This window comes from Pongo abelii, chromosome 6 (genome assembly GCF_028885655.2).
Source record: "Pongo abelii isolate AG06213 chromosome 6, NHGRI_mPonAbe1-v2.0_pri, whole genome shotgun sequence".
Taxonomy (NCBI): domain Eukaryota; kingdom Metazoa; phylum Chordata; class Mammalia; order Primates; family Hominidae; genus Pongo; species Pongo abelii.
Genome location: NC_071991.2, coordinates 36,747,757 through 36,772,245, shown reverse-complemented (window position 1 = coordinate 36,772,245; position 24,489 = coordinate 36,747,757). Strand labels below are relative to the sequence as shown.

Below are 24,489 nucleotides of genomic sequence, written 5' to 3'. Positions count from 1 at the left end.
ACTAAAACAAGAGAAGTTTATTGTCTTAGAGTGCTGGAAGCTAGATATTTCGGATGGAGACATCCACTGGTTTTTCCTGCGGGCTGTGAGGAGAGAATCTTCTCTAGGCTTCTCTCATTGGCTTGTAGGTGGCCATCTTCTCCCTGGGTTTCTGCACCTCATCTTCCCTCTATGTATTTCTCTGTGTTTAAGTTTCCCTCTTTTTATAAAGACACCTTCATATTGAGTTAGGGCATACCCTAATGGCCCTCATTTTAACTTGATTACACTTTAAATGTTATCTCCAAATATAGTCGCATTCTGAGGTACTGGGGGTTAGGACTTCTACATATGAATTTAGTAAGGGACACGATTTAGCTGTGATAGGCTTTATGCATGCAATTCAAAGAATCCATGTGGCATAAAATAGAATCCATGTATTTAAGTTATGAATGATAAGTAACCCCAAAGAGATGGATTCTGCACATTGAGTTAACATCTGCAATCAAGAGAAAAAATCCCTGTAAAAAACATCTAACAAATAATTTCTTTCTGTTGATTATACCACAGTTTGCTTTTATGAAAAAATACAAAGCAGCACTGGACAGGGAATTAAGAGATCTTGGTTTAGGCTTACCACAAATTGCCTGTGTGACTGAAAGTCAGCTTTGCCCCTGGGGGCTCAGGCTCTGAGTCTGCAGGGCTGTGAGTCTCAGGCTCCTGCAACTTTCCTGTCTCACCCAGTGTAGATGTGGTTTGAGCCACTCCCTATAGTGTCGTAATGCTTCGTTTTTCCTCTTCTGCCACTAGGTATCATTTTCAACAATTCCTTATTCGACAAGAACTTCAGATCAGAGTCTGCCAAACTGCCACCTCATGTCTCATACACAATCCGGACCAATGTGTTATACAGCGTGCGAACAGATGTGGTAAAAAACCCTTCTTGGAAGTTCCACCCTCAGAATCTACCAGCTGATGGGTTCAAATATAACTACGTCTTTGTCCCACTGCAAGACATGATCGAAAGAGCCATCATTTTGGTGCAGACTGGGCAGGAAGCTCTGGAACCAGCAGCACAGACTCAGGCGGCCCCTTACCCCTGCCATACCAGCGATCTGTGAGTAGCCTGGGGCTGGAGCCACCGACAGTGAGAAGGGCCTTGCATTTGGCAAGCTGAGGAGAGAAAGCTCTGAGTTTTTCTATGGTTATTTCAAAAAGAACTGTTAAAAAAGTTCACTTGCCACTTTTTAATTTCGTGAGGTTCATTTTTTTATATGCTTGTACTCTTCAGGTAGAAGAAATATAATGGTTGAGATAGTACAATCAAGTGAAGTTTTAAATTTGACATCAGGCATCATCTATAGTTTTAAATACACTTAGAATAAATTTGATGAATAACATTCACAAGGGTTGTGCATGTCCAACAAAAGACTCCACTTATCTAACCTTGGGAAAACTGAGGGAGGTTATTTTCTCTGCAGTGCAAATCCTTAGACATAGGCTGTGTACTGGACAGGGTGGCGAGGGATTCCATACAGGCCTTGATCATGGCTTGGGTACCCATGAAGTAATATGAGAACATTTAGGAGTTCGATTGTGTAATTTGGCTGGTGACATCTACAGGAAGAGGGGAAGCTCAGTGAAGGGCTGGAGCAGCTGGACAAGAGGACTTGGAGGGGACATCATGGAGGCATTAAAACAGCCATCAGGGAGGCCAGGCAGGGGATGTTTGCAGAGAGGACTGGAGACTATGGTCGGACTGGGGCTCAGTGAACCTGAGGGTGAGCTTGGACACCTTGGCAGGGTCAGACAATGAAAAAACTTCAAAGCTCACCAAAGCGGGGTGAGCCGTATTGCTGTGAGCTGTGGGGCTCAGCCTGGATTTCTTACTTTCCTCATGGTGCATACTGTTCTCATAAGCATCCTGCTCCCACAGCTGGCCTGGCTCTGGATAATGTAGGTCATTCATTTGCAATCCCTGCATGCTGGCTCTGATGTAGGGCCTCAGGAAGGTACCACCTTCTTACCCTCTCTCAAAAGCACACTAGGAAGTAAGTGGCTCAACATGAGGCTACTACAGGGACAGTAGTTCTCTTAGTTATGAGAACAGGGACAAGTACTCACCCTTCATCGAAACACTGCCAGTAACAACTCATGGCACCGCCCACCCCTGACTGGGGCAGAGCCATGGACCACCAAGCAGAAGTCAGGACTGCCTCTCCAGGTGACTGGGTGACACACACGTGAGGATAGGTGACTTGATGTCTTGACCCCTCCTTCCTGTCTAGTGATATGCTGCATACATAATAGCACATCCACACATTTTTTATGAAAATGCTGGTGGTACAGGAAGAACTTTCCCACAGTGGGAGGATAAAAGGCTGAAGACCACCTGATTGAACTTATCTTGGGATAGCCTAGTGTGGTGCAGCGAACAAAAGGTCAGGAAGAAAAAGACTAAGGCGACATTTTCACTCAGGGGCTGCCTTGTTAGGCAGACCGTTAGTAAGCCTCTTAACTTCTTTCTTTGTAAAATGATAGCTTTTCTTTCTTTTCAAAGTGATGATATTTTTGGCTATGAACATTTTCAACCCATGATTTTCTGCTCCTAAAGCATTTTTCTTGGAGGTGATAGCAGCAGGAGCAGAATCCAAGAAAAGTGCTGTTGTTGGCTAGTTGTCATGCACAAACGCTGCATACCCAGTGCAAACACCTGAGAGCTCTGAGAATTAGTAATCTGTGTTAGATACTGGGAGAAGCCGATGTTTTATTATTGCTCATTTTCTAAAGGCAAACCCGAAATCTATTGCATTCAGACAGTCTCCTTCTAGCTCCAAAGTATGCTATGATCTCCACCCATGAAAGAGGAGGGTTGTGATTACGTAGATGGGAACATGACAATTCCCTCTGCTCCGGTTCACAGGAGGAGACTGGGGGTTTACTTTGTCCACTCTGACATAGGCTATTTCCCAAGAAGGCACGATGGGAAGAACAGCGTACACTCCTACAAATGTATTGATGGAAATCCAGAAATGGCCTGAATAACCAGTTTTCAATTCCTACTGATCATAGTGTATGGCTAACAGACATTGCAAGAGAGCTAGAAAGGAGGAATTGAGGGACATGGATGGAGACATATCTTTTTTCACCCCTTGAAGATAAATTCTGATGTATGAGAAACATTCCTGCCTAAAACGTTGGAATGAGTGGAATACCCAGGTATGATTCTCATCTCATGGAATTACCTCTCTTATTCTACTACTGGGATACAGCAACATAACTCCTCAGAAGTATTGCTTTATTTCTTTGAGAAAGATGAAGAAGTATTTTAATTCTCTGAAATATTTAAATCTTTGAGATTTCTCACTGTGCTATATCGATCTTTTATCTCTAGTTTCAAAGTCTCCCTTTCTTGAGGGCTTAGAGTACCTGCAGTGATTGAAACACAGTCTGAGATCTCGAAAGAACTCAGTCACTTGAGTAAAAATCCTAAAGCACAGTTTGTACTGTAGAAAATGTTTATTAAAATTTTTTTAGCAGTTTCCACCTGCTTACTGAATGAGCTACATATTCATTAATTTATGAATTTATTCAATGACTTTTATGTAATTTTTGTCAGTCTCTAGACTGAATAAGTAAAGAAAATAAGTAAATCAGTAAAGAAAATAGGTGAATCAGTAAAGAAAATAGGTAAAAATCCCTGCTTTTGTGAGACTTCCAGTCCAGGGAAGCAGAGGTGCCACAAATACAATTAAGAAGACAATTGCATTGAAAGATAGGAAGCAGGAAGTGCCGTGGAGCTGGCAAATAGGATGAGCAGGGTCAGGGACACTAGGAGGGGAAGATGGAATTGTTAATGTGGATGGGGTAGACCCTATCACGAAGGTACCATTTTAACAAAGACTTGACAGGATGCAGAAGCATAAGGGGAAGTGTGTTCTAGGGCAGAGGAACCCCCCATGCAAAGGCCCTGTGGTAGGAGTGGCCTAGGGTATGTGTGAAGAGTCACCAGAGCAGAGTGCACAAGAGCGAGAAGGTGGGAGATGAAGTCAAAGAGCTGATCATAGATTGTATGGTTGCAGGTGATTGGAGTGGTATTAAAAGGCTGCTGGAGAGTTTCGAGCAGGAGTGATGTCATCATCTGACTTATACTGTAAAAGTCTTGCTCACGCTGTTGGGTGGAAAAGAGCTTGTAGGGGTATGTGTGGGACAGATAAATCATTTAGAAGGCTGTTGTAATAACCCAGGTGAGAGATGATGGTGGCTTGGTCCAGTGTGGTAGCAGAGAAGCTGGTAAAAAGTGGTCAGATTCTTGGTTGCATTCAGGAAGTAGAGGCAACAGAATTGCCAAAAGATTTGATGAAGGTGTGATAGAGAGACATCAAGGAATATTCCCCTATTTTGGCCCAAGTAACTGGATTGCTGGAATTATCTGTAACTATGATAGAAAAACTGTGGGTAGAGGTTTGGAGGATAAGGATAGAAACTCAGCTTTGGACATGTCTAGTAGGCAGATTTGTTCAGGAGGCTGGGACAATATACGGATCTATTAATTTAGAAGTCTCCCCCATTTTGATGGCATTTAGAACTCTAAGATATTACCATGGGAAGGAGTATAGATAGAAAAATAGAGAGGGCCAAGACCAAGTGTGGGGCCCCTCCCATGAAGAGGTAAATGAGAAGAGGAGATTGAGAAAGTATCATTGAGGCAGGAGGAAAACCTACAGAGTGTGGAATCCTGGAGGCCAAGCTGAGCAAAAGACTCCAGGAAGGGGAGTGATCAAGTGTGTCATATGTGGCTCATGGGTGAAATAAGGTAAAGACAGATAATCAACTACTGGATTTACACCATCCAGGGCTTCATAGAGAGCAGCTTCCCTGATGTGGTGAGAATGACGGCCAAATTAGAGTGGACAGAATGGAGACTTGGTGGGGTAGGATTGGAGAGTGAACTCAGACAGCTCTCAATGGGAAGAAATGAGCAGTGACTTCTTCTTTGGGAAGAAGTCTTTTTTTTTTTTTTTTTTTAAATATAAGATGCTACCTGGGGAATAGTCCAGTAAGATGGGAAAATTGGTAGTGTATAAGCAGGGGGGGCAGCTGTGTCCTGAATTAGTCAAGGGGAAGAGACCTCAACAAGTGGAGAGACCTACTATAGGTGGGAACATGGCAATTCACCTGTGGTAACAAAACGTGTTTAACTCTATTTAACTAAAAATTTTCCACTCTTCTTGTACACAGATCTCTCTCTCTCCTCCTTTTATTTTTCATGTAGTATCTACCGGCAGCTCATGGAACTAATGTCCTGAAAGGCATGCATTGGAAAATGTTGCTGGAGACTGTAGAGATGGATAGGCAGCAGCAGTTTTTGAAATTTCATGTTCCTATCATGATTCATAGGCAGTTATCATCGAATAATTTCATGATTGGAACTATAGTGTGTACTTCATGAATATAAAGGAATTCAAATGTTAATGTATTGCTTCAAAGAATAAGCCAACTTAATAAACAGGTTTTCAGAAAACAAAAACCACAACAATATTCTGGAATTTTTTTATATGCACAAAGAATATTTATTTGAAAGGGCACCTGTTATTTCCTCTATTGCTTTTTGGCCGCTTCAATTCCCACCACCCTGGGGTGGGTTCAAGAGAAGGAGAAATGGAGCATGCTGGGTCAGGCTGAGTGATGGCTCCCGCGAGGCATTGCATCTGGACTTTGATGTGTCTTGGGCGAAGTGGAGAGTGAAGGGTTGACAGCCACTCATGCTTGAAATGTTGAATTCCTGCTTAAAAAAAAAATCAGCTTGATCCACAACAGACCAGTGAGAGGACCTCTCATTCTATTTATTTTGATTGTTTCTCTTCCTTGGGCTCTACTTCAGGTAACTTTATTAAACACTTCTCTCTTCCGTTTAGTCAATAGTCATTGGTTTCAGCAGAAATTCCCATTCCTGATGACCCTTAGTGCTCAGAGCTGCTGGAAGCCCCCTCCGTTGCCTGCAGTCTCTGTCCTGTCCCACAAACGCGGGTAATTTGTTGGTGATACCAACTGTAGTGGGAAGGAGAAGAAAAATCCTCATTAAATTTTGCAATTCTTCACTTTCTCAAGCCCCACACAGCTCTTATAAACTTATCTCCTTGCTGGGCAGAGGAGGATGGTTTCTCATTAAAACCTCAGCGAATCGTTTCTCCAATTTGTCTATGTTCTTTCCCTCAACAGCAGCAAAGTAATCTCTTAAAATTATATCACATAAAAAAAATCATCTCATTTATCCTCTAAAAACCTTAAAAGTACAGCAGAAGAAATTGAGACTCTGATAGGGTAAGTTATTTCCCCCAAGATCTCACAGCATCTTAATACCCCTCACTCCCCAAATAAACTATTAATTGCCACCTGCTGCTTTTAAGCACTTTGTGCAGGAGCCTTGGTCACTTGGCTGCCATTTCACTCCATTGTATTTGAAAGTCTGGTATGTTTTCAGCCAGGTGTGGTGGCTCACGCCTGTAATTCCAGCACTTTGGGAGGCCAAGGCAGGCAGATCACGAGGTCAGGAATTCGAGACCAGCCTGGCCAACATGGTGAAACCCGGTTTCTACTAAAAATACAAAAATTATCTGGGCATGGTGGCACGCATCTGTAATCCCAGCTACTCGGGAGGCTGAGGCAGGAGAATTGCTTGAACCCAGGAGGCAAACGTTGTAGTGAGCTGAGATTGCACCATTGCACTCCAGCCTGGGTGACAAGAGCAAACTCCGTCTCAAAAAAAAAAAAAAAAAAAAAGAAAAAGAAAAGAAAAGAATGCCTGCCTGGCATGTTTTCTTATATCCTAGCCAGAGCTCAGATTTGAGCAGTAGTTCTTAACCTTGGTTGGTGGGAGTTTGGAAGTGTGTGGGGTGTTTTGATGGTAACAATGGGGACCAGTGTATGTTTAGTGCCTAAGGGCCAGAGGTGACAATTGTTGTGTAATAAATGACACTGTAGTGTGCAATGAAGAATAGTCCTAGCCAAATTCCAAAACACGCTCATTTAGATCCACTGTTTGCTTTGCCTCTGATAAATTATTTCAAGGGCCTTCATCATTCACTCATATAGTCATTCCTCTATTCATCTATGTAGAAACATTTTGTTTTCATATTCACTGTATGACACACATTCTATGCTGGGATGGATGTAGAGATGAGCACTATGCAGTTCTTGAGGTCAAGAAACTCACTGCTTAATGCAGTAGTTAGTGTACATTCATAACTAATAAGGGGTGAAAAGGGAGATACAGATCCTTTAAAAGTGGCAGCGCTGGGTTGCTCACAATTGGTTTCATGCCTTCCTCTACCTAGTAAAATACAGGAGAATTTCTTGGTAGAATTTGTATGACCTGGGAGTCTGAATTAAGGTCTCAAAGTCTCCTTCTTTAGACATATTGGATCTTGACATCAGTTTATCTGATCTCTTTCGAGCTTCCTGGATCCCTTTAGAGCCTCAGACTTGGCATGATGACAGAACTGGGATGAAAAAACTGCATTTGGGTGCCAGCTTTGACATTTGTTGGTTCGCAGGATCTTGGGCCAGTTTTGCGCCAGCTTTGGGTGTCAGTCTCCTCACCTCGTACGGGGTATTAACTGCTGCCTGCCCAGTGCATTGGCTTGTAGTGCGCAGTGAAGTATCCTGCTTGAGGAGACCTTGAGACTTGTGAGGGGCAATGCCAGGCACTGTGAATGGGTGGGATGCTCTGAGTGGCAGCCCACTCCATTCTTGGGCAGCTTCAAATCTGAGAAAGCTCTTCCACCTACTGATGCAGAAGGTCAATACAGGTCTGATGTTCTTGGATGGTGTTAGATTCAGAGAGGTGAGGATGCACGCGAGCATCTTCCCTTTTCCCTGGCTTTCCCAAGGGAGTTACAAAAACTGGGAACAATAAAATGAATGAGAGCCAATGTTCCCCTTTGTTTGTGGTTAGGAAGGTGCACTTACTTTCATGCATGGCTCTGGCAATGGCTGAGTCAGGAACACTAGAGTCTTAAATGCCCCTTGCTTCACCTTCTCTGACCTCCACTCGCCTCCAATTCACAAATCACGTCAGACTTCAGCTGGCTGTGTTGTGCAGAAGGTAGCGGAAGACACAGCTAGCAAGTGACAGGGGCAACATGAGTCTGTGCCTCTGGTTTCCTGAAAAGGAAAGGGAGGATAAAGGGAGAAAGAGAAAGTGGAGGCCAAATGCACTGGTTCTTCTCTTCAGCAGTTGCCCCCAGCTATGTCTTGTCTCCCCATGGTTGATGTGGACTGGTCCTGGGCAGTAGTGGTGATGGAGGCCGGTGGAGACGGGCAGGAGGAGGAAAGGGCAGAGGCCGGGCTGACGTGAGAGGTGGTGGCTGGAAATTTGCCACCTCCCTACACTTGCCTCCAAGTCCTACATCTTGAGAAAACAAAATAAAACAAAACAAAACAAAAAACAAACAAACAACAGCAACAACAAAAACCAGCTGATTTCTCAGGGTGGTTCTTTCTATAGTAAGACTTTGGTCCAACACGCCCATGACTTTTCTGTCATTGCACTCACTGATAGTGTTGACAGAGGCAAGTAACAGATCAAATACCAGGAGCAAGGCTTACTAAAATGGAAACCAAAAAGTCCACCTGCAGAAAAAGCAATGGTGACAATTAGTGTTTATGAAGATCAGAGTATCCCTTTAGAAAGGCTTAAAGAAGTAAGAGAGTTTAATTTCTTTTTTTTTTGACATTTTATTTTATTTTATTTTTTATTATGCTTTAAGTTCTAGGGTACATGTTTATTTTTTATTATACTTTAAGTTCTAGGGTACATGTGCACAATGTGCAGGTTTGTTACATATGTATACATGTGCCATGTTGGTGTGCTGCACCCATTAACTCATCATTTACCTTAGGTATATCTCCTAATGCTATCTCTCCCCACTCCCCCACCCCATGACAGGCCCTGGTGTGTGATGTTCCCCACTCTGTGTCCAAGTGTTCTCATTGTTCAATTCCCATCTATGAGTGAGAACATGCAGTGTTTGGTTTCCTGTCCGTGCGATAGTTTGCTCAGAATGATGGTTTACAGCTTCATCCATGTCCCTACAAAGGACGTGGGAGAGTTTAATTTCCTAATGGTACAATTTATAGATAGTTCTTTGATTTGAGTTCCAGAGAAGGGGAAACATACAGAGTATATTCTAGATTCTTAGTTTGATTCGTGCTCTCCTGATAAGAGGAAAATCCTATTTCTGAGGTTACTGAGACATCCCTGACCTTTGTGTGTATGTTTTTTATTTTTAGTTCTATAAACGAGTGATATTCAAGAGTGAAGAAAATAGAGAAAATAATTCACACTTAATATCCTGTTCCAAAACGACACTTACTTGTTTATTTGTTTTGTTTTGGGATGAGTCCCTCATTCTTTGTTCTTGTGATGCATGTTTTACAAACTAGAAATCGCAAAGTCTTGCCAAGAGTTAGCCTGAAAGTTTTTGTGCTACATACTCATTTGGGAACTATTTACGGAGCACTTACTACATGTCATGCACTGTAATCGCATGACGTATGTAGTAGGGGAAGATGTAGTCCTGCCTTGAGGAAGCTTGGAGAGCAGGGATTGTTATGACCATATTAAGATGAGACAACCAGCCTGGACAGCATAGCAAGACCCCATCTCTACAGAAAATAAACAAAATTAGCTGGGCATTGTGGTGTGTTCTGTAGTCCCAGCTAATTGGGAGGCTGAGAGGGGAGAATTGCTTGAGCCCATGAGGCTGAGGCTACAGTGAGCCCAGATCATGCCACTGTACTCCAGCCTGGGCAACAGAGTGAGACCCTGTTTGGAAAAAAAAAAAGACAAGGAAACTACGAATGACTTAAATCTGCTCTGCTGTGACCCTGCTCTAGTGGAGACTGCAAGGGACGAGAATGACAGCACCTCTTTAAAACTTGGTACTCAGTGCAGTTGTTGTTGGTGATACATAATACGTAATGCTTCAACTTTAATATGAACCATTTCCAATTATTAAGATCCAATTATTAAGAACCATTTCCAATTATTAAGAGAGAAGTTAAAGTCAAAAAATGAAATAATTTTCTCCTCTCCCTTTCTCCCTACTCATCCTCCTTCATTCCTCTCTTGGTGTGGTTACTCCTCTTTTAACATGCTGTCTTTTTCCTTATTTTAAAAATTCATGATGTGCAAGTTATTTCATTCTTTTCTTATTTGACTTCTATTTTCTCAAAGAACCATATTTGGACTTCATCAATTCTCTCTTTTGTCTCATCTAACTTATTTCTGCTTTTATTTTTATTACTTCCTTACTTTTCTGTATCTTCATATATTCTTTTATAATTTGAGCCTAAAGTTTAATTCATTATTTTTAGTTTTTTTTTCTTAAATGTTTGTAGTTAAATATAATATGTAGGTACCTAAGGTAATGACTTTTCTTTCAACTCCTACCTTATGTCCCATAGATCTCATATGTAGCTAACAATTTATTGTTTTCTAGATGCGTGCAGTACAGGTTTCTATTTTCTCTTTGACCCAAGAGCTGTTTAAACAAAGCTTCTTTTAATTTCCAGGTGAAAATGCTCAAGAATTTTAAACATATGAAAAACTATGCTTACACAGCTTACTTGTAATAAGAAACATACAAATTAAATCTACTTTGTAATAGTATGTTTTTACATATCAGAGGGACAAAATACAAAAATTGCATTATATACTAAATTGCCAAATTCTGTTGCTAAATCTTAATTTCTGAATTGCAGTCAAAATATGATTCTTATTATTTCTGTTTTGATATCAAATAATGTATAACCCACTTTTGTGAATGATTTGTAGACACTTGAAAAGAATTTCTAATTCCCTATTTTAGGGCAGAGAATTTGATCTGCGTTATTTTTGTTATTTAGGATTTTTCTATCCTTAATTTATGTCCTCTTGATCTGTCTTAGGCTGGGATAGGTAAATTATAGTCCCTTATTACTTGGTTTTCCTTCTGTCTTTTTCCTGTGGAGTTTGGCTTTTGAATATTTGTGCTTTGTTATTGTGTGCGTTACTATGAATAATTGTGTCTTTTAATACTTTGTGGACATAACTCTACCTTGTTTGATATTGAAATGGTGAACTCTGCTTTTTTTCTCTTTTCTTCACTCTCTCTTCCTCTTCTTCTTCTTCTTTTTTCTTTTTTGCCTTTTGGTGTTTCTATTGGCTTGATATGCCTTTGCCCATCCTTTCATTTAAATTTTTTCTGAAGCATTTTGTTTCAGGTGTGTCTCTTGTATGCATTATATAGCTTCTTATATATGTGGCATTAATTCTTTGATAGTATAAAATGCAATTATAAATATATATATAGTCTTGCCTCTATCTTGTGTTTCTTATGCTTATGATTTTTCTTTTAAGCTAATATTTAATAATTTAATTATTATTATTAAATTATTTTATTATTATTGTAGTGGTTACCTTATAATTATAACATTATATAAGTAATATAAACCCTTGTTTTTTTTATCACAAGCAATAAAAACTTAAATTATGTTCTCTTATTTCATCATATATTTTCTCTTGTCCATCATGCAATTTTAGCTGGTATTGTTAATCTTACTTAATGTTGCCTTTTGTACTGTTAAAGACACTTATACTAATATTCTACATTTGCCAATATTTTAAAAAATAGTATTTGAGTTTGGCATGCACCAACTTTTCCTTCATCTGTGACTCATTCCCCATTATCCTTCTGTTTGTTTTTCATATCATTTCTATATTTCAGGGAATAGTAGCATTTCCAATCTGTCTTGTAACCTTAATTCCTATTTTTGTTTTAGTCTTGCTTTTACGGGAAACTGTACTCATTGCTTACCATTAGCCCTTTCACTGTAATTTACCAGTCATCATTTGGCAGGATGAAGTTTGCCAACTAGTAATTTCCTTAAGAAGCTCTCATAAGATAATATAACCTGAATTCCTACATACGTAAAACTCTTTGTAGCATTTATATTTGAAGGACATCTTGGCTGAATATAAAACCCTTGGTTCATTCCTTCCTTAAGTATCCTGTAAAAATTGTCTTTGGTCTTAATGTTATTATGGAGAAATCTGAGGCCACGTTGATATTTTCTCCCTTTTATATAACTTGGTAATTTTGACAAGCTGCCAGTAGCTTGAAAACTCAATAAATTTTATAAGAGTATGTTTCATTGTTGAACATTCTAGGACAATTTTCTATGATGACAAGTCAAGTCCTTTGGATGTGTAGATTTTAATTTTTTTTTAATGGAGACTCGATGTATTCTAGCTTTGCAAATTTAGAAATACTTAGTTTTTCTTTTTCAGGGAGTTTAATTGCCTGCATTTCTTTTCCCTGTGTTTCTAATCAATAGATTTTTACATTTTAAAAAACTCTATCCCTGTTTCCTTTAGTTGCATTTCTAGCACCTATTTTCTACATCCCTTACTGTATTTTGTGCAGTATCAATTTGGCCTGTGTTTCTTCCAATTTTATTCTCCTTTGTCTGATGGCTAGTTTTTTTCATATGTTTTTTCTAAGTTCTTCTAAGTCCCATTTTATATCTTTATGCTACTTTACCATCATATTAACTCAATTCTAATGATTGTGCTGTGTGGTGTTTCTTATAGAGGGGCTTGCCTTGTTTAAATTGTTTAAATATACTTAAATTGACGACAAATAGTGTGTTCACTATTATCATCTGTTCAATGAGACCAACTTTTTGGCATGGGTTTTTCACTTGTTAATAATTATGCAACTCTGAGCCTCTTTTCATTTCTTGCACAAATGTTGTGCTAAATTTTTGTTACCATGGTTGTTACTCATCTGGAATGAATTGGATATTCCTGCCCAGGTATCTGCAAGAGGTCCTGTTGGTGGTGAGGACCAGGTGCCATTAATGACCACACAGCTCAAAAGCTTACTTTTCCATTGCCACAAAGATAGAGTGCTTCCTGAAAACATATGGATTTCTCACATAGCCTCCGTCTTCTGTTTCCCTGGAAATAGGGTCTAGGGGAAGGCTTCTCACACTACTCAACGTAATTTTTTTTTGCTTTTTTATTGATACACAATAGTTGTTCATATTCATGAGTTACTTGTGATAATTGGATACATGCATACAATGTGTAATAATCAAATCAGGGTAATTGAGATAGCCATCACTTCAACAATCATCTCTTTGTGTTAGGAATATTCCAAAGCCTGTCTTCTAGCTATTTTGAAATATACAAGTTATTGTTAACTACAGTTCCCTTAGTGTGCTGTTGCACACTAGAACTTATCCCTTCCCTCCATTTGTACACACTAAACAACCTCTAATTATCTTCCCCTCCCCTTTACCCTTCCCAGCATCTGGGTAACTCACTACTCTACTTTCTACCTCAATGAGTTCATTTTATTTTTAGCTCCCACGTATGAGTTAGAACATATATTTGTCTTTCTATGTCTAGCTTATTTCACGTAATATAATGTCCTCCAGTTCCATCCATGTTGCTTCAAATGACAGGATTTTTTCTTTGTAATTGCTAAATAATATTCCATTTTGTATATATGCCACATTTCTTTATCTTTTCATCCATTGATGAACACTTAGGTTGATTCCATATCTTAGCTATTGTGAATAAGTCTGCAATAAACATGGGAGTGCACATATCTCTTCGATATACTGATTTTCTTTATTTTAGATATACACTCTGCATTGGAATTGCTGGGTCATATTGTAGTTATATTTTTTAGTTATTGGAGGAAACTCCATACTGTTCTCCACAGTGTCTCTACTAATTTATGTTCCCACCTAACAGAGTGTGGGTTTTCCCTTTTCTCCACATCCCTGCCAGCGTCTGTTATTTTCTCTCTTTTTGATAGTAGCTATTTTAACTGGGGTAAGATGATATCTCATTGTGGGTTTGATTTGCATTTTTTTGATGATTCATGATGTTCAGCATATATTTGTATAACTGTTGGCCATTCGTAGGTCGTTTATTTTTGAGAAATATTGAGTCAGATCTTTTGCCTATGTTTTAATTGGATTATGTGGGTTTCTTGCTGTTGTATTTGTTTGAGTTTCTTGTATATTCAGGCTATTAGTCCCTTGTCAGATGGATACTTTGCAAATATTTTCTCCCATTCTGTAGGTTGTCTTTACACTTTGCTGATTGTTTCCTTTGTTTGCAGAAGCTTTTTAGCCTGATGTAACGTCATTTATCTATTTTTGCTTTTGTTGTCTATGCTTTTGAGATCTTACACAAAAAGTCTTTGTCCAGAATCAGTGTCCTGAAGCAGTTCTCTGATATTTTCTTCTTGTAGTTTTATTGTTTTGAGCTTTACATTTAAGTCTTTAATCTACTTAGAGTTGATGTTTGCATATGGCAAGAGATAAGGCTCTAGTTTCATTCTTCTGCATATGGTTATTCAGTTTTTCCAGCATCATTTATTGAAGAAATAGTCCTTTTCCCAATATATGAACTTGGAGCCTTTGTTGAAAATGTGTTGGCTACAAATGTGTGGGTTTATATTTGTGTTCTTTATTCTGTTTCATTGGTTTATGTGTCTGTTTTTAACCAAAGAAGTGAAAGATCTCTACAAAGAAAACTATGAAATGTTGATGTGATGTGAGAAGTTAAAGAGGACATAAAAAATGAAAAGATATCCTATGCTTATTGATTAAAAAAATTGTTAAAATATCTACACTACCCAAAACAATCTGCAGATCCAATACAATCCTTATTAAAATACCAGTGACATTCCTCACAGAAATAGAAAAAAATCCTAAAACTTATATGGAACCACAAAAGACCCAGAATAACCAAAGCTATCTTGAGAAAAAAAAATGAAGCTGGAGGTATTACACTACTTGTCTTCAAAATGTAATATAAAACCACAGTAATCAAAGCTTTAGTCTCCATTTTACTTATTTCTGCTCTAATATAAAGTCTTTCATCAAAGAAAAGCCCAGGACCTGATGGCTTCACTGTGACCCGTGTTCTGCTTGCTCCAACCTCTGGTCCTTGCCCTTTTTTTTTCCTTTGCCTGGAACAGTCTTCCTTTAGATACCTGTGTGACTCATTTCCTTACTTCATGCACTTTCTGCTCGAGTATTTTTTTTCCACTGTCAGCTCAGCTAATCACCCTGTCTGAAATAGCATTCCTCTCACTTTTGGTTAAGCTAGTTCTTTTTTACTCATAGCATTTATCACTACCTGATATTATGCATCTCTGTCTTAGTCCTTTCTGTGCTGCTATCACAGAATATCCGAGACTGGGTAGTCTGTGAAGAAGAGAAGTTTATTTGGCTCATAATGCTGGCAGGAAGTCCAAGATCAGGCAGCCTTTCTGGTCGGCTTCTGCTGAGGGTGTCATGCCACTTCAACTCATGGCGGAAAGTGTAAGGGGAAGAGAGTGTGCACTCCATACATGAGAGGCAACCCTGCTTCATAACAGCCAGCTCTCTCAAGAACTAATCCAATACCCTGGAAACTCAACTTGTCTCATGAGAACTGCATTAATCCATTCATGAGTGTAGAGACCCCATAACCCAAACACCTCTTAAAGGCTGCATCAACTCTCAATACCATTACATGGGCAATTAAATGTCAGCATGAGTTTTGGCAGAGACAGAACATAGCAATCCCTGTGTTTATTGGATGATTTTATGTCCCTTCCCACCTTGCTGACACACTGGAATGAAAGATCCTTAATGGCAGGACCTTTTTCTGTTTGGCTCATTCATGTATCACCAGCCCAGTAACATGGCTTGTACCTTCGGTTGGTCTCAATGTTGAAGAAATAATTATTATGTGGATTTAGAGCTCAGAGAGTATGTGGTGAGAAGACAGAAGGTCTAGCTTGAGGTAAGAATGCCTACATTTAAAGGCAGGTAAAGGAGGAGTTGCCAAGATGTGGGTGCAAAGCTGGGAGTTGTTCTGGAAGCTAAGAGAAAAGAGAGGAGGAGGGAATGACCAATGCCATCCAACATGTCTGAGAACTCAAGAAGGAAAATGACTGGATAATTCTCATTGGATTTTGAGGCATGACTGTCATTGATGCCCTAGATAAGAGTCATTTCAGTGTACATTAGAAGTGGAGCCCAGTTATAGTGGGTTGAAATATGAGTGTTAGGAAAATAGAAAGGAAGACTTTCATTTGCCGATTTTCACATATTTTATAGATGATAATCTGTGATCAATTAATATCAATAATTGAAGATAGATAATGGTCCCAATTAAGTGGGAGAAATGGCAGGCATGGATTAATAACCTGCTTTGCTCCAACCTGCTCTGCCTGTGGCAGGTGTCAGAGAGTATTGTGGTTGGGCTATGGCTCTCTGAGAGATCTTGAACCAGTTGTGTCTCCTTCATGGGTTCCTTCATGAATTTGCACACCTACAAAATCAGCACACCAATCATGGCCCTCCTACCTACGTCACAGGCATGTAGAAAAGACCAAAGGAGATATCGCTCCTGAAAGTGCTTTCTAACTTGGAAGAAAAATGTAAAAAATTAGTAGAGTCATTTTGCTTGCCTACGGATGCTGACTGAATTATCCCCTTACAGATTCCTGAACAACGTTGGTTTCTTTTTTCCACTGATAATGATGCTGACGTGGATGGTGTCTGTGGCCAGCATGGTCAGAAAGTTGGTGTATGAGCAGGAGATACAGATAGAAGAGGTAAATATCCTTAAAGCTTGCCTGGGAGGCAAAGATAGGGAGGCTGGGGACTTTGGAAATGGATCTTGTCCCATAGCTAACCTGAGCCTCTCTGTTTTGCTTCCCTCTCCTCTGCTGGGGTTCTGGTGTACAAAATAGCTGAGTCCCTGTTCCAGAAAGAAGATTTTGTGTTGAAGTCTGAAGCAATGCCAGATATTTTCCATTGACATGAAAAAAAGCCAAAGAATAGCCATATGAGATTGCAAGAACAAAGCCAATGTTCCTCATTCAGCGACTTTTTTAAAGCCCAGAAAAACATAGCAGCAGACTTCCCATCTTAATTTATGCTTAGAATTTTTTATGTAGAGGCCCTGCTGTTTTTATTGTAATACTGTTATAAAACTTGAAACTATCATAACTGAAATTTTTTTATTTCCATAGGTTTTTTGGGGAACAGGTGGTGTTTGGTTACATGAATAAGTTCTTCAGTAGCGATTTCTGAGATTTTGGTGCACCCATCACCCGAGCAGTGTACCCTGTACCTGGTGTATAGTCTTTTATCAGTCACCGTCCCCAACCCTTTACCCTGAGTCCCCAAAGTCTAATGAATCATTCTTATGCCTTTGTGTCTCATAGCTTAGCTCCCACATGTGAGTGAGAACATATGATATTTGGTTTTGCATTCCTGAGTTACTTCACTTAGAATAATAGTCTCTAATTCCATCCAGGTTGCTCTGAATGCTATTATTTCATTCCTTTTCATGGCTGAGTAGTATTCCATGGTATATGTGTGTGTGTATATATATATACACGTTTATATATATACACACACATATACATACACACACACACACACACGCACACACATTTTCTTTATTCACTCATTGATTGATGGGCATCTGGGTTGGTTCCATATTTTTGTAATTGCGAACTGTGCTGCTATAAACATATGTGTGCAACTATCTTTTTCATGTAATGACTTCAGGAGTGGGGTTGCTGGTTCAAATGGTAGATCTACTTTTAGTTCTTTAAGGAATCTCCACACTGTTTTCCATAGTGGTTGTACTAATTTACATTCCCACCAACAGGGTAACAGTGTTCCTTTTTCACTGCATCCATGCCAACATCGATTATTTTTTGATTTTTTTGATTATGGCCATTCTTGCAGGAGTAGAGTGGTATTACATTTTGGTTTTGATTTGCATTTCCCTGATAATTAGTGATGATGAGTATTTTTCCATATGTTTGTTGACCATTTGTCTATCTTCTTCTGAGAATTGTCTATTCATGTCCTTAGCCCACTTTTTGATGAGATTGTTTTTTTCTTGCAGTTCTTTGTAGATTCTGGATATTAGTCCTTTGCTGGATATATAGATTGTGAAGATTTTCTCCTGCTCTGTGGGTTGTCTATTTACTCTGTGGATTATTTCTTTTGCTGTGCAGAAGCCATTTAGTTTAATTAAGTCCCAATATATTTATCTTTGTTTTCGTTGCATTTGCTTTTGGGTTCTTGGTCAAGAAGTATTTGCCTAAGCCAATGTATAGAATGGTTTTTCTGATGTTATTTTTCTAGACTCATTACAGTCTCAGGGCTTAGATTTAAGTCTTTTATCTACCTTGAGTTGATTTTTGTATAAGGTGAGAGATGATCCAGTTTCATTCTTCAACATGTGGGTTGCCAGTTATCCCAACATCATTTGTTGAATAAGGTGTCCTTTCCCCACTTTATGTTTTTGTTTGCTTTGTTGAAGATCAGTTGGCTGTAAATATTTGGGTTTATTTCTGGGTTCTTTATTCTGTTCAATTGGTCTATGTGCCTGTTTTTATACCAGTACCATGCTATTTTGGTGACTATGTCCTTATAGTATAGTTTGAAGTTGGTTAATGTGATGCCTCCAGATTTGTTCTTTTTGCTTAGTCTTGCTTTGACTGTGTGGGTTATTTTTTGGTTTCATATGAATTTTAGGATTTTTTTTTTAGTTCTGTGAAGAGTAATGGTGGTATTTTGATGGGAATTGCATTGAATTGCAGATTGCTTTTGGCAGTATGGTCATTTTCACAATATTGATTCTACCCATCCGTGAGCATGGCGTGTGTTTCCTTTGTTTGTGTCATCTGTGATTTCTTTGAACAGTGTTTTGTAGTTTCCCTTGTAGAGGTGGTTCACCTCCTTGTTTAGATATATTCCTAAGTATTTTATTTTATTTTTTGTAGCTATTGTGAAAGGGGTTGTGTTCTTGATTTGATTCTCAGCTTGGTCACTGTTGGTGTATAGCAGAGCTACTGATTTGTGTACATGAATTTTGTATCCTGAAACTTTGCTGAATTTATTTGTCAGTTCTAGTAGCTTTTTGGATGAGTCTTTAGGGTTTTCTAGGTATATAATATTATCATCAACAAACAGCAACAGTTTGACTTCCTCTTTACTGATTTGGATGCCCTTCATTTCTTTATCTTGTTTGATTGCTCTGAATAGGACTTCCAGGACTACGTTGAATAGTAGTGGTGAAAGTGGGCATCCTTATCTTGTTCCAGTTCTCAGAGGAAATGCTTTCAACTTTTCACTGTTCAGTATAATGTTGGCTGTGGGCTTGTCATATATGGCTCAGACCACAGTGAAATAAAGTTGGAAATCAACTACAAAAAGAACCCTCAAAACCATGCAAATACATGGAAATTAAATAACATGCTCCTGAATGGTTGTTGGGTCAAGAATGAAATCAAGATGGAAACTAACTGAACTGAATGATAATAGTGACACAACCTATCAAGACCTTTGGGATATGGCAAAAGTGATGCTAAGAAGAAAGTTCACAACATTAAATGTGTACATCAAAAAGTTTGAAAGAGCACAAATAGACAACCTAGGGTCACACGTCATGGAACTGGAGAAACAAGAACAATAGAAACCCAAACCTAGCAGAAGAAAAGAAATAACAAAGATGAGAGAATAACTAAATGAAATTGAAACAAAAAAATACATTTAAGTCTTTACTCCACCTTGAGTTAAGTTTTGTATAAGGTTTAAGGAAGGAGTCCAGTTTCAATTTTCTGCAAAAGGCTAGCCAGTTTTCCTGGTACCATTTATTAAATAGGGAACCCTTTCCCCATTGCTTATTTTTGTCAAGTTTGTCGAAGATCAGATGGTTATAGATGTGTGGTCTTATTTCTGAGATCTCTGTTCTGTTCCATTGGTTTATGTGTCTGTTTTTGTTCCAGTACCATGCTGTTTTGGTTACTGTAGCTTTGTAGTATTGTTTGAAGTCAGGTAGCATGATGCCTCTAGCTTTGTTTTTTTCTCTTAGGATTGTCTTGACTATACAGGCTCTTTTTTTTTTGGTTCCATATGAATTTTAAAGTAGGTTTATCTAATTCTGTGAAGAGTGCCAATGGTAGTTCAATGGGAATAGCATTGAATCTATAAATTACTTAGAGCAATGTGGCCATTTTCATGATATTGATTCTTCCTATCCATGACCATGGAATGTTTTTCTATTTGTTTGTGTCCTCTCTTATTTCCTTGAGCAGTGGTTTGTAGTTCTCCTTGCAGAGGTCCTTCATCCTTCACTTACCTTGTTAGCTGTATTCCTAGACATTTTATTCTCTTTGTGGCAATTGTGAATGCGAGTTCAGTCATGATTTGGCTCTCTGCTTGTTTCCTGTTGGTGTATAGGAATGCTTGTGATTTTTGCACATTGATTTTGTATCCTGAGACTTGGCTGAAGTTGCTTATTAGCTTAAGGAACTTTTGGGCTGAGACGATGGGGTTTTCTAGATATAGGATCATGTCATCTGCAAACACAGACAGTTTGACTTCCTCTCTTCCTATTTGAATACGCTTTATTTCTTTCTCTTGCCTATTTGGCCTGGCCAGAACTTCCAATACAATGTTGAATAGGAGTGGCGAAAGAGGGCATCCTTGTCCTGTGCCAGTTTTTAAGGGGAATGCTTCCAGCTTTTGTCCATTCAGTATGATATTGGCGATGGGTTTGTCATGAATGGTTCTTTTTTTAAAATTTAATTTAATTTTAAGTTCCAGGATACAAGTGCTCGTGAAAATCAAATACCAAGCTCGAGGAGGCAATGTCCTTCCCAGGGCCCTTCACAGGGCTGAATTTGCGAGCAAGCAGATTTACCTTTCCACTGGTCCACCTTCTTTCTCCTACCATCTGATTTGTTCTTCCTCAAGTAAGCATGCTGTGGTAACCTTGGGTTTTTTCTCTTTTTGGTAGTATATGCGGATGATGGGAGTGCATCCAATGATCCATTTCCTGGCCTGGTTCCTGGAGAACATGGTTGTGTTGACCATAAGCAGTGCTACTCTGGCCATCATTCTGAAAACAAGTGGCATCTTTGCGCACAGCAATACCTTTATTATTTTCCTCTTTCTCTTGGATTTTGGGATGTCAGTCGTCATGCTGAGCTACCTCTTGAGTGCATTTTTCAGCCAAGCTAATACAGCGGCCCTTTGTACCAGCCTGGTGTACATAATCAGCTTTCTGCCCTACATAGTTCTATTGGTTCTACATAACCAATTAAGTTTTATTTTTCAGACATTTCTGGTAAGTAAGTTGTTTTGTAAAAAAAAAAAAACAAAATTGCAATCTATCTAACAAAACAAAACCCACCACCCTCCCTTTTTCAATTTGTCATGTTCATATCTACATGGGCTTTCTGATATCTGCTTTTAAAAATCTTACCCACAAATGCAAACCATTGAAACTGCAGCATTTTTGCTGGACAGCAGCCCATTAAGAATGTACAGTTTTTACGTAACAGAGACTTTCTGCAGACTCTGGAAAATAAGCAGCATTCTTAAGGAAGCATATAACTTTATTTTCTCTTTCTTTCATGCACGGAAAAAAACTAGATTTCTAAAGCTATTTTAGAAGTAAAAAATAAGAATTTTTTTCTTGAAGCATTATGAATTACATCACATTAAGTGGAAAAATCTCTCTGTTAGCAAAGTCAGAGTCACACATCCATTTAAAATGTACCTCCTAAAAACGTACGATAACACTTTCAGGTCTGTAACATCAAATACGTAGAACATAAAAAACATATTCATTCTTTTATGACAGTTGCTGGCAAGCGCAGTGCCTGACACATAGTAGGAACTCAATCAAAGCAAGGGTGAACCATCACTATTAAAATGATCTCTTTCAGAGAGCCAGTGGCATCACTATAAACGCTTGCACTGTGCTCAAGACTTTATTCTCTCCAGCAAGTCAAGTGACTTCCTAAAATTGCAGTCTGTTGAGAGATAAGACAGAGTCATTAACAGAGACTTTGGGGAGGTGTCAAGGAGACCTAGATTACGGGGCTGCTCAGGAGTATTTAAAGGCCCTTAAAAGTCCTTTAGTCCAGCACAGGATTCATGACGGCCCCAGTGCTTCACTCACTTACTGGGAGCAAAACACCTCTGCTCATTTAGGGCCTAGAGTAAAATATTTCTATGAAAGCCAAGTGATTTGTCTTCAACTTCAGTAAATGATTCAAAGCTCTCTGGTTTCTACTAGCCATATGCACACAACAAAGATATACATACGGAATGAAAAAGTGGTTATATTCCATCAGTGTTTTATCTATTGATATGTGTTCACCGGTTTTGATTAGCTTATGTTACATTTGTAAAAACCCATAACCAATAACTTCATGTTAGTGTTAATTAGATGTTTTCAGAATAATTAACACAAGTGGGACCATTGGGGGTCCTTCCCTGTATACTCCTTATACACAGAAAAAGAGTCATCCATGATCTGACCTAATTTTCAGATGGTGTTATTTTTAATTTTACTTCAGTTATTACATTTGTGGGTTCTATGCATATAAAATTTGATTTTCTGTTTACATATTCAAAGGCTTTTTAGCAAGTAAAAAACATCTAACTCTGGTACACTGTATTTTTTAATGTAAGTTTTTTTTTCAATGGGGTTTCATTCTAACATAAGACCTCTCTACTGAAATAAAATAACATTTTTCTTCAATACACCTTCTTTCTAGTGTAGAATAGTGTATGTATTCCATCAGTCAGCCTGCAGTGTGCTCCAGGGCATTCACTTAATAATAAAAAATAGTAAATTGCTCTATTCCAGTTTCACTGTTTTGTGTTACACATTTCTGTGTATGATACATTGGATTTATGACACTTCAAGCATCTCAGTAAAGAGAAATAATTCCTTTTAACATTAAAAACTAGCTTGTTATCATGCTTTTCAGAGTGGGCTGACATTCCACTAAGATTTTCAGATTAAAATATTTAAATGACTGCCTGAAGCAATGGTTGGGCGCCATAAGAATGAAAAGTTGTCATGGCTTCACTCCCTGAATTAAGTGTTGTGGATTTTCTGTGGTCCCAATCAAACACTAACATGCAGTTTTTCTCCATCAATCTGTGGGCAGTGCCTTCTCTCCACAACCGCCTTTGGACAAGGGGTATTTTTTATTACATTCCTGGAAGGACAAGAGACAGGTAAGAGCATGCATGTGTAAAAGGTGACTCCCAGTGAATCACCTTTTTGGAAATTAATAGTTATATTGCAAGTGATCCAGTAGGAAGTCTTCATTATCAAGTAGAGCATTCAGAATGAGATTTGGATATTTGGTTTTGCTGTTGTGTACACCTCCCACTATCTGGTAGCACCAGTTTTGAGAACAATCACGAATAATCATGGCATCCCTTGCTTTAGACACTATCCAGGTCAACCACCCAGCCAATGCTTGGGTCTTCCTTATACCACCCCTGACGTCTGGTCCAGTGAGTGACCTTCTGAACCTTCCAAGAGTAGGGTATGCAAATGTGTCCATCTGTTAGATCAGGGGTCCCCAACCCCTGGGCCATGGAGCAGTCCATGGCCTGTTGGGAACTGAGCCTTACAGCAGGAGGTGAGCAGCAGGCAAGGGAGAGAAGCTTCAGCTGTATTTACAGCCACTCTCCATTGCTCACGTTATCGCCTGAGCTTCACTTCCTGTCAGGTCAGTGGGAGCATTAGATTCTCACAGGAGCCTGAACGTTATGTGAACTGTGCATGCAAAAGATCTAGGCTGCATGTTCCTTATGAGAATTTAATGCCTGATGATCTGTCACTGTCTCACATCACCCCCAGATGGGACTGTCTAGTTGCAGGAAAACAAGCTCAGGGCTCCCACTGATTCTACATTATGGTGAGTTGTATGATTATTTTATTATATATTACAATGTAATAATAATAGGAAAAAATGCACAATAAATGTAATGCACTTGAATCATCCTGGAACCATCCTCTATCCCCCGGTCTGTGGAAAAATTGTCTTCCACGAAACTGGTCCCTGGTACCAAAAAGGTTAGTGACCACCGTGTTAGATGATTGTTGACCTGGGATCTGTTTTCCTGGATCCTCTACCCATGTTTTCTGGTTCCTCCTTTCTAATTATCCCTTTCACATGACCACCATCTACATATTTGTTGGCTCTCATCTTTATTCCTAGATTTACTAGATTGTTCCTGAAGATCAAGATCCAGAAATAGGTCTAATCAGCATAAAATAGAGTGCAATTATCTCACACCAATGCAGCCTAAAATGATTTTCTAAACATCTATTGGCAGCATTTTTTGCTTATATTGGGAATTTGACAACTAAAATTCTAAACCAGAAGAGACATATGTTTCATAGATATTTGCATGTTGTTTTTGGGGGGGGGTGTTTTTGTAAACAGAGGTAAAACCATGCTATAAGTAAAATTTGACTCTAGCTATTGTTGTATTAGCCAGTTAATTTGTACTGGTCTTTGAGTTCTTAGAGTTTTTCAATAAGACGTATTAAAATGTTCTTTTACAGATGAGTAATCTTGAATGATTTCTTCTAACTGATTTTTA

General features: G+C 38.9%; 1 protein-coding gene across 3 annotated transcripts in view; it reads left to right on the top strand.

The window, feature by feature from the left end:
* The window catches only part of ABCA13 (ATP binding cassette subfamily A member 13), a 486,937-nt gene that overhangs the window by 177,401 nt on the left and 285,047 nt on the right, over positions 1 to 24,489 (top strand). For all 3 annotated transcript variants that reach the window (XM_054559199.1, XM_024249790.2, XM_054559198.1), the window contains 4 exons: positions 790 to 1,096; positions 16,541 to 16,655; positions 20,867 to 21,196; positions 23,037 to 23,106. In XM_054559199.1, the coding sequence (XP_054415174.1) occupies positions 790 to 1,096; positions 16,541 to 16,655; positions 20,867 to 21,196; positions 23,037 to 23,106 (822 nt within the window). The remainder of the gene's footprint in view (positions 1 to 789; positions 1,097 to 16,540; positions 16,656 to 20,866; positions 21,197 to 23,036; positions 23,107 to 24,489) is intronic.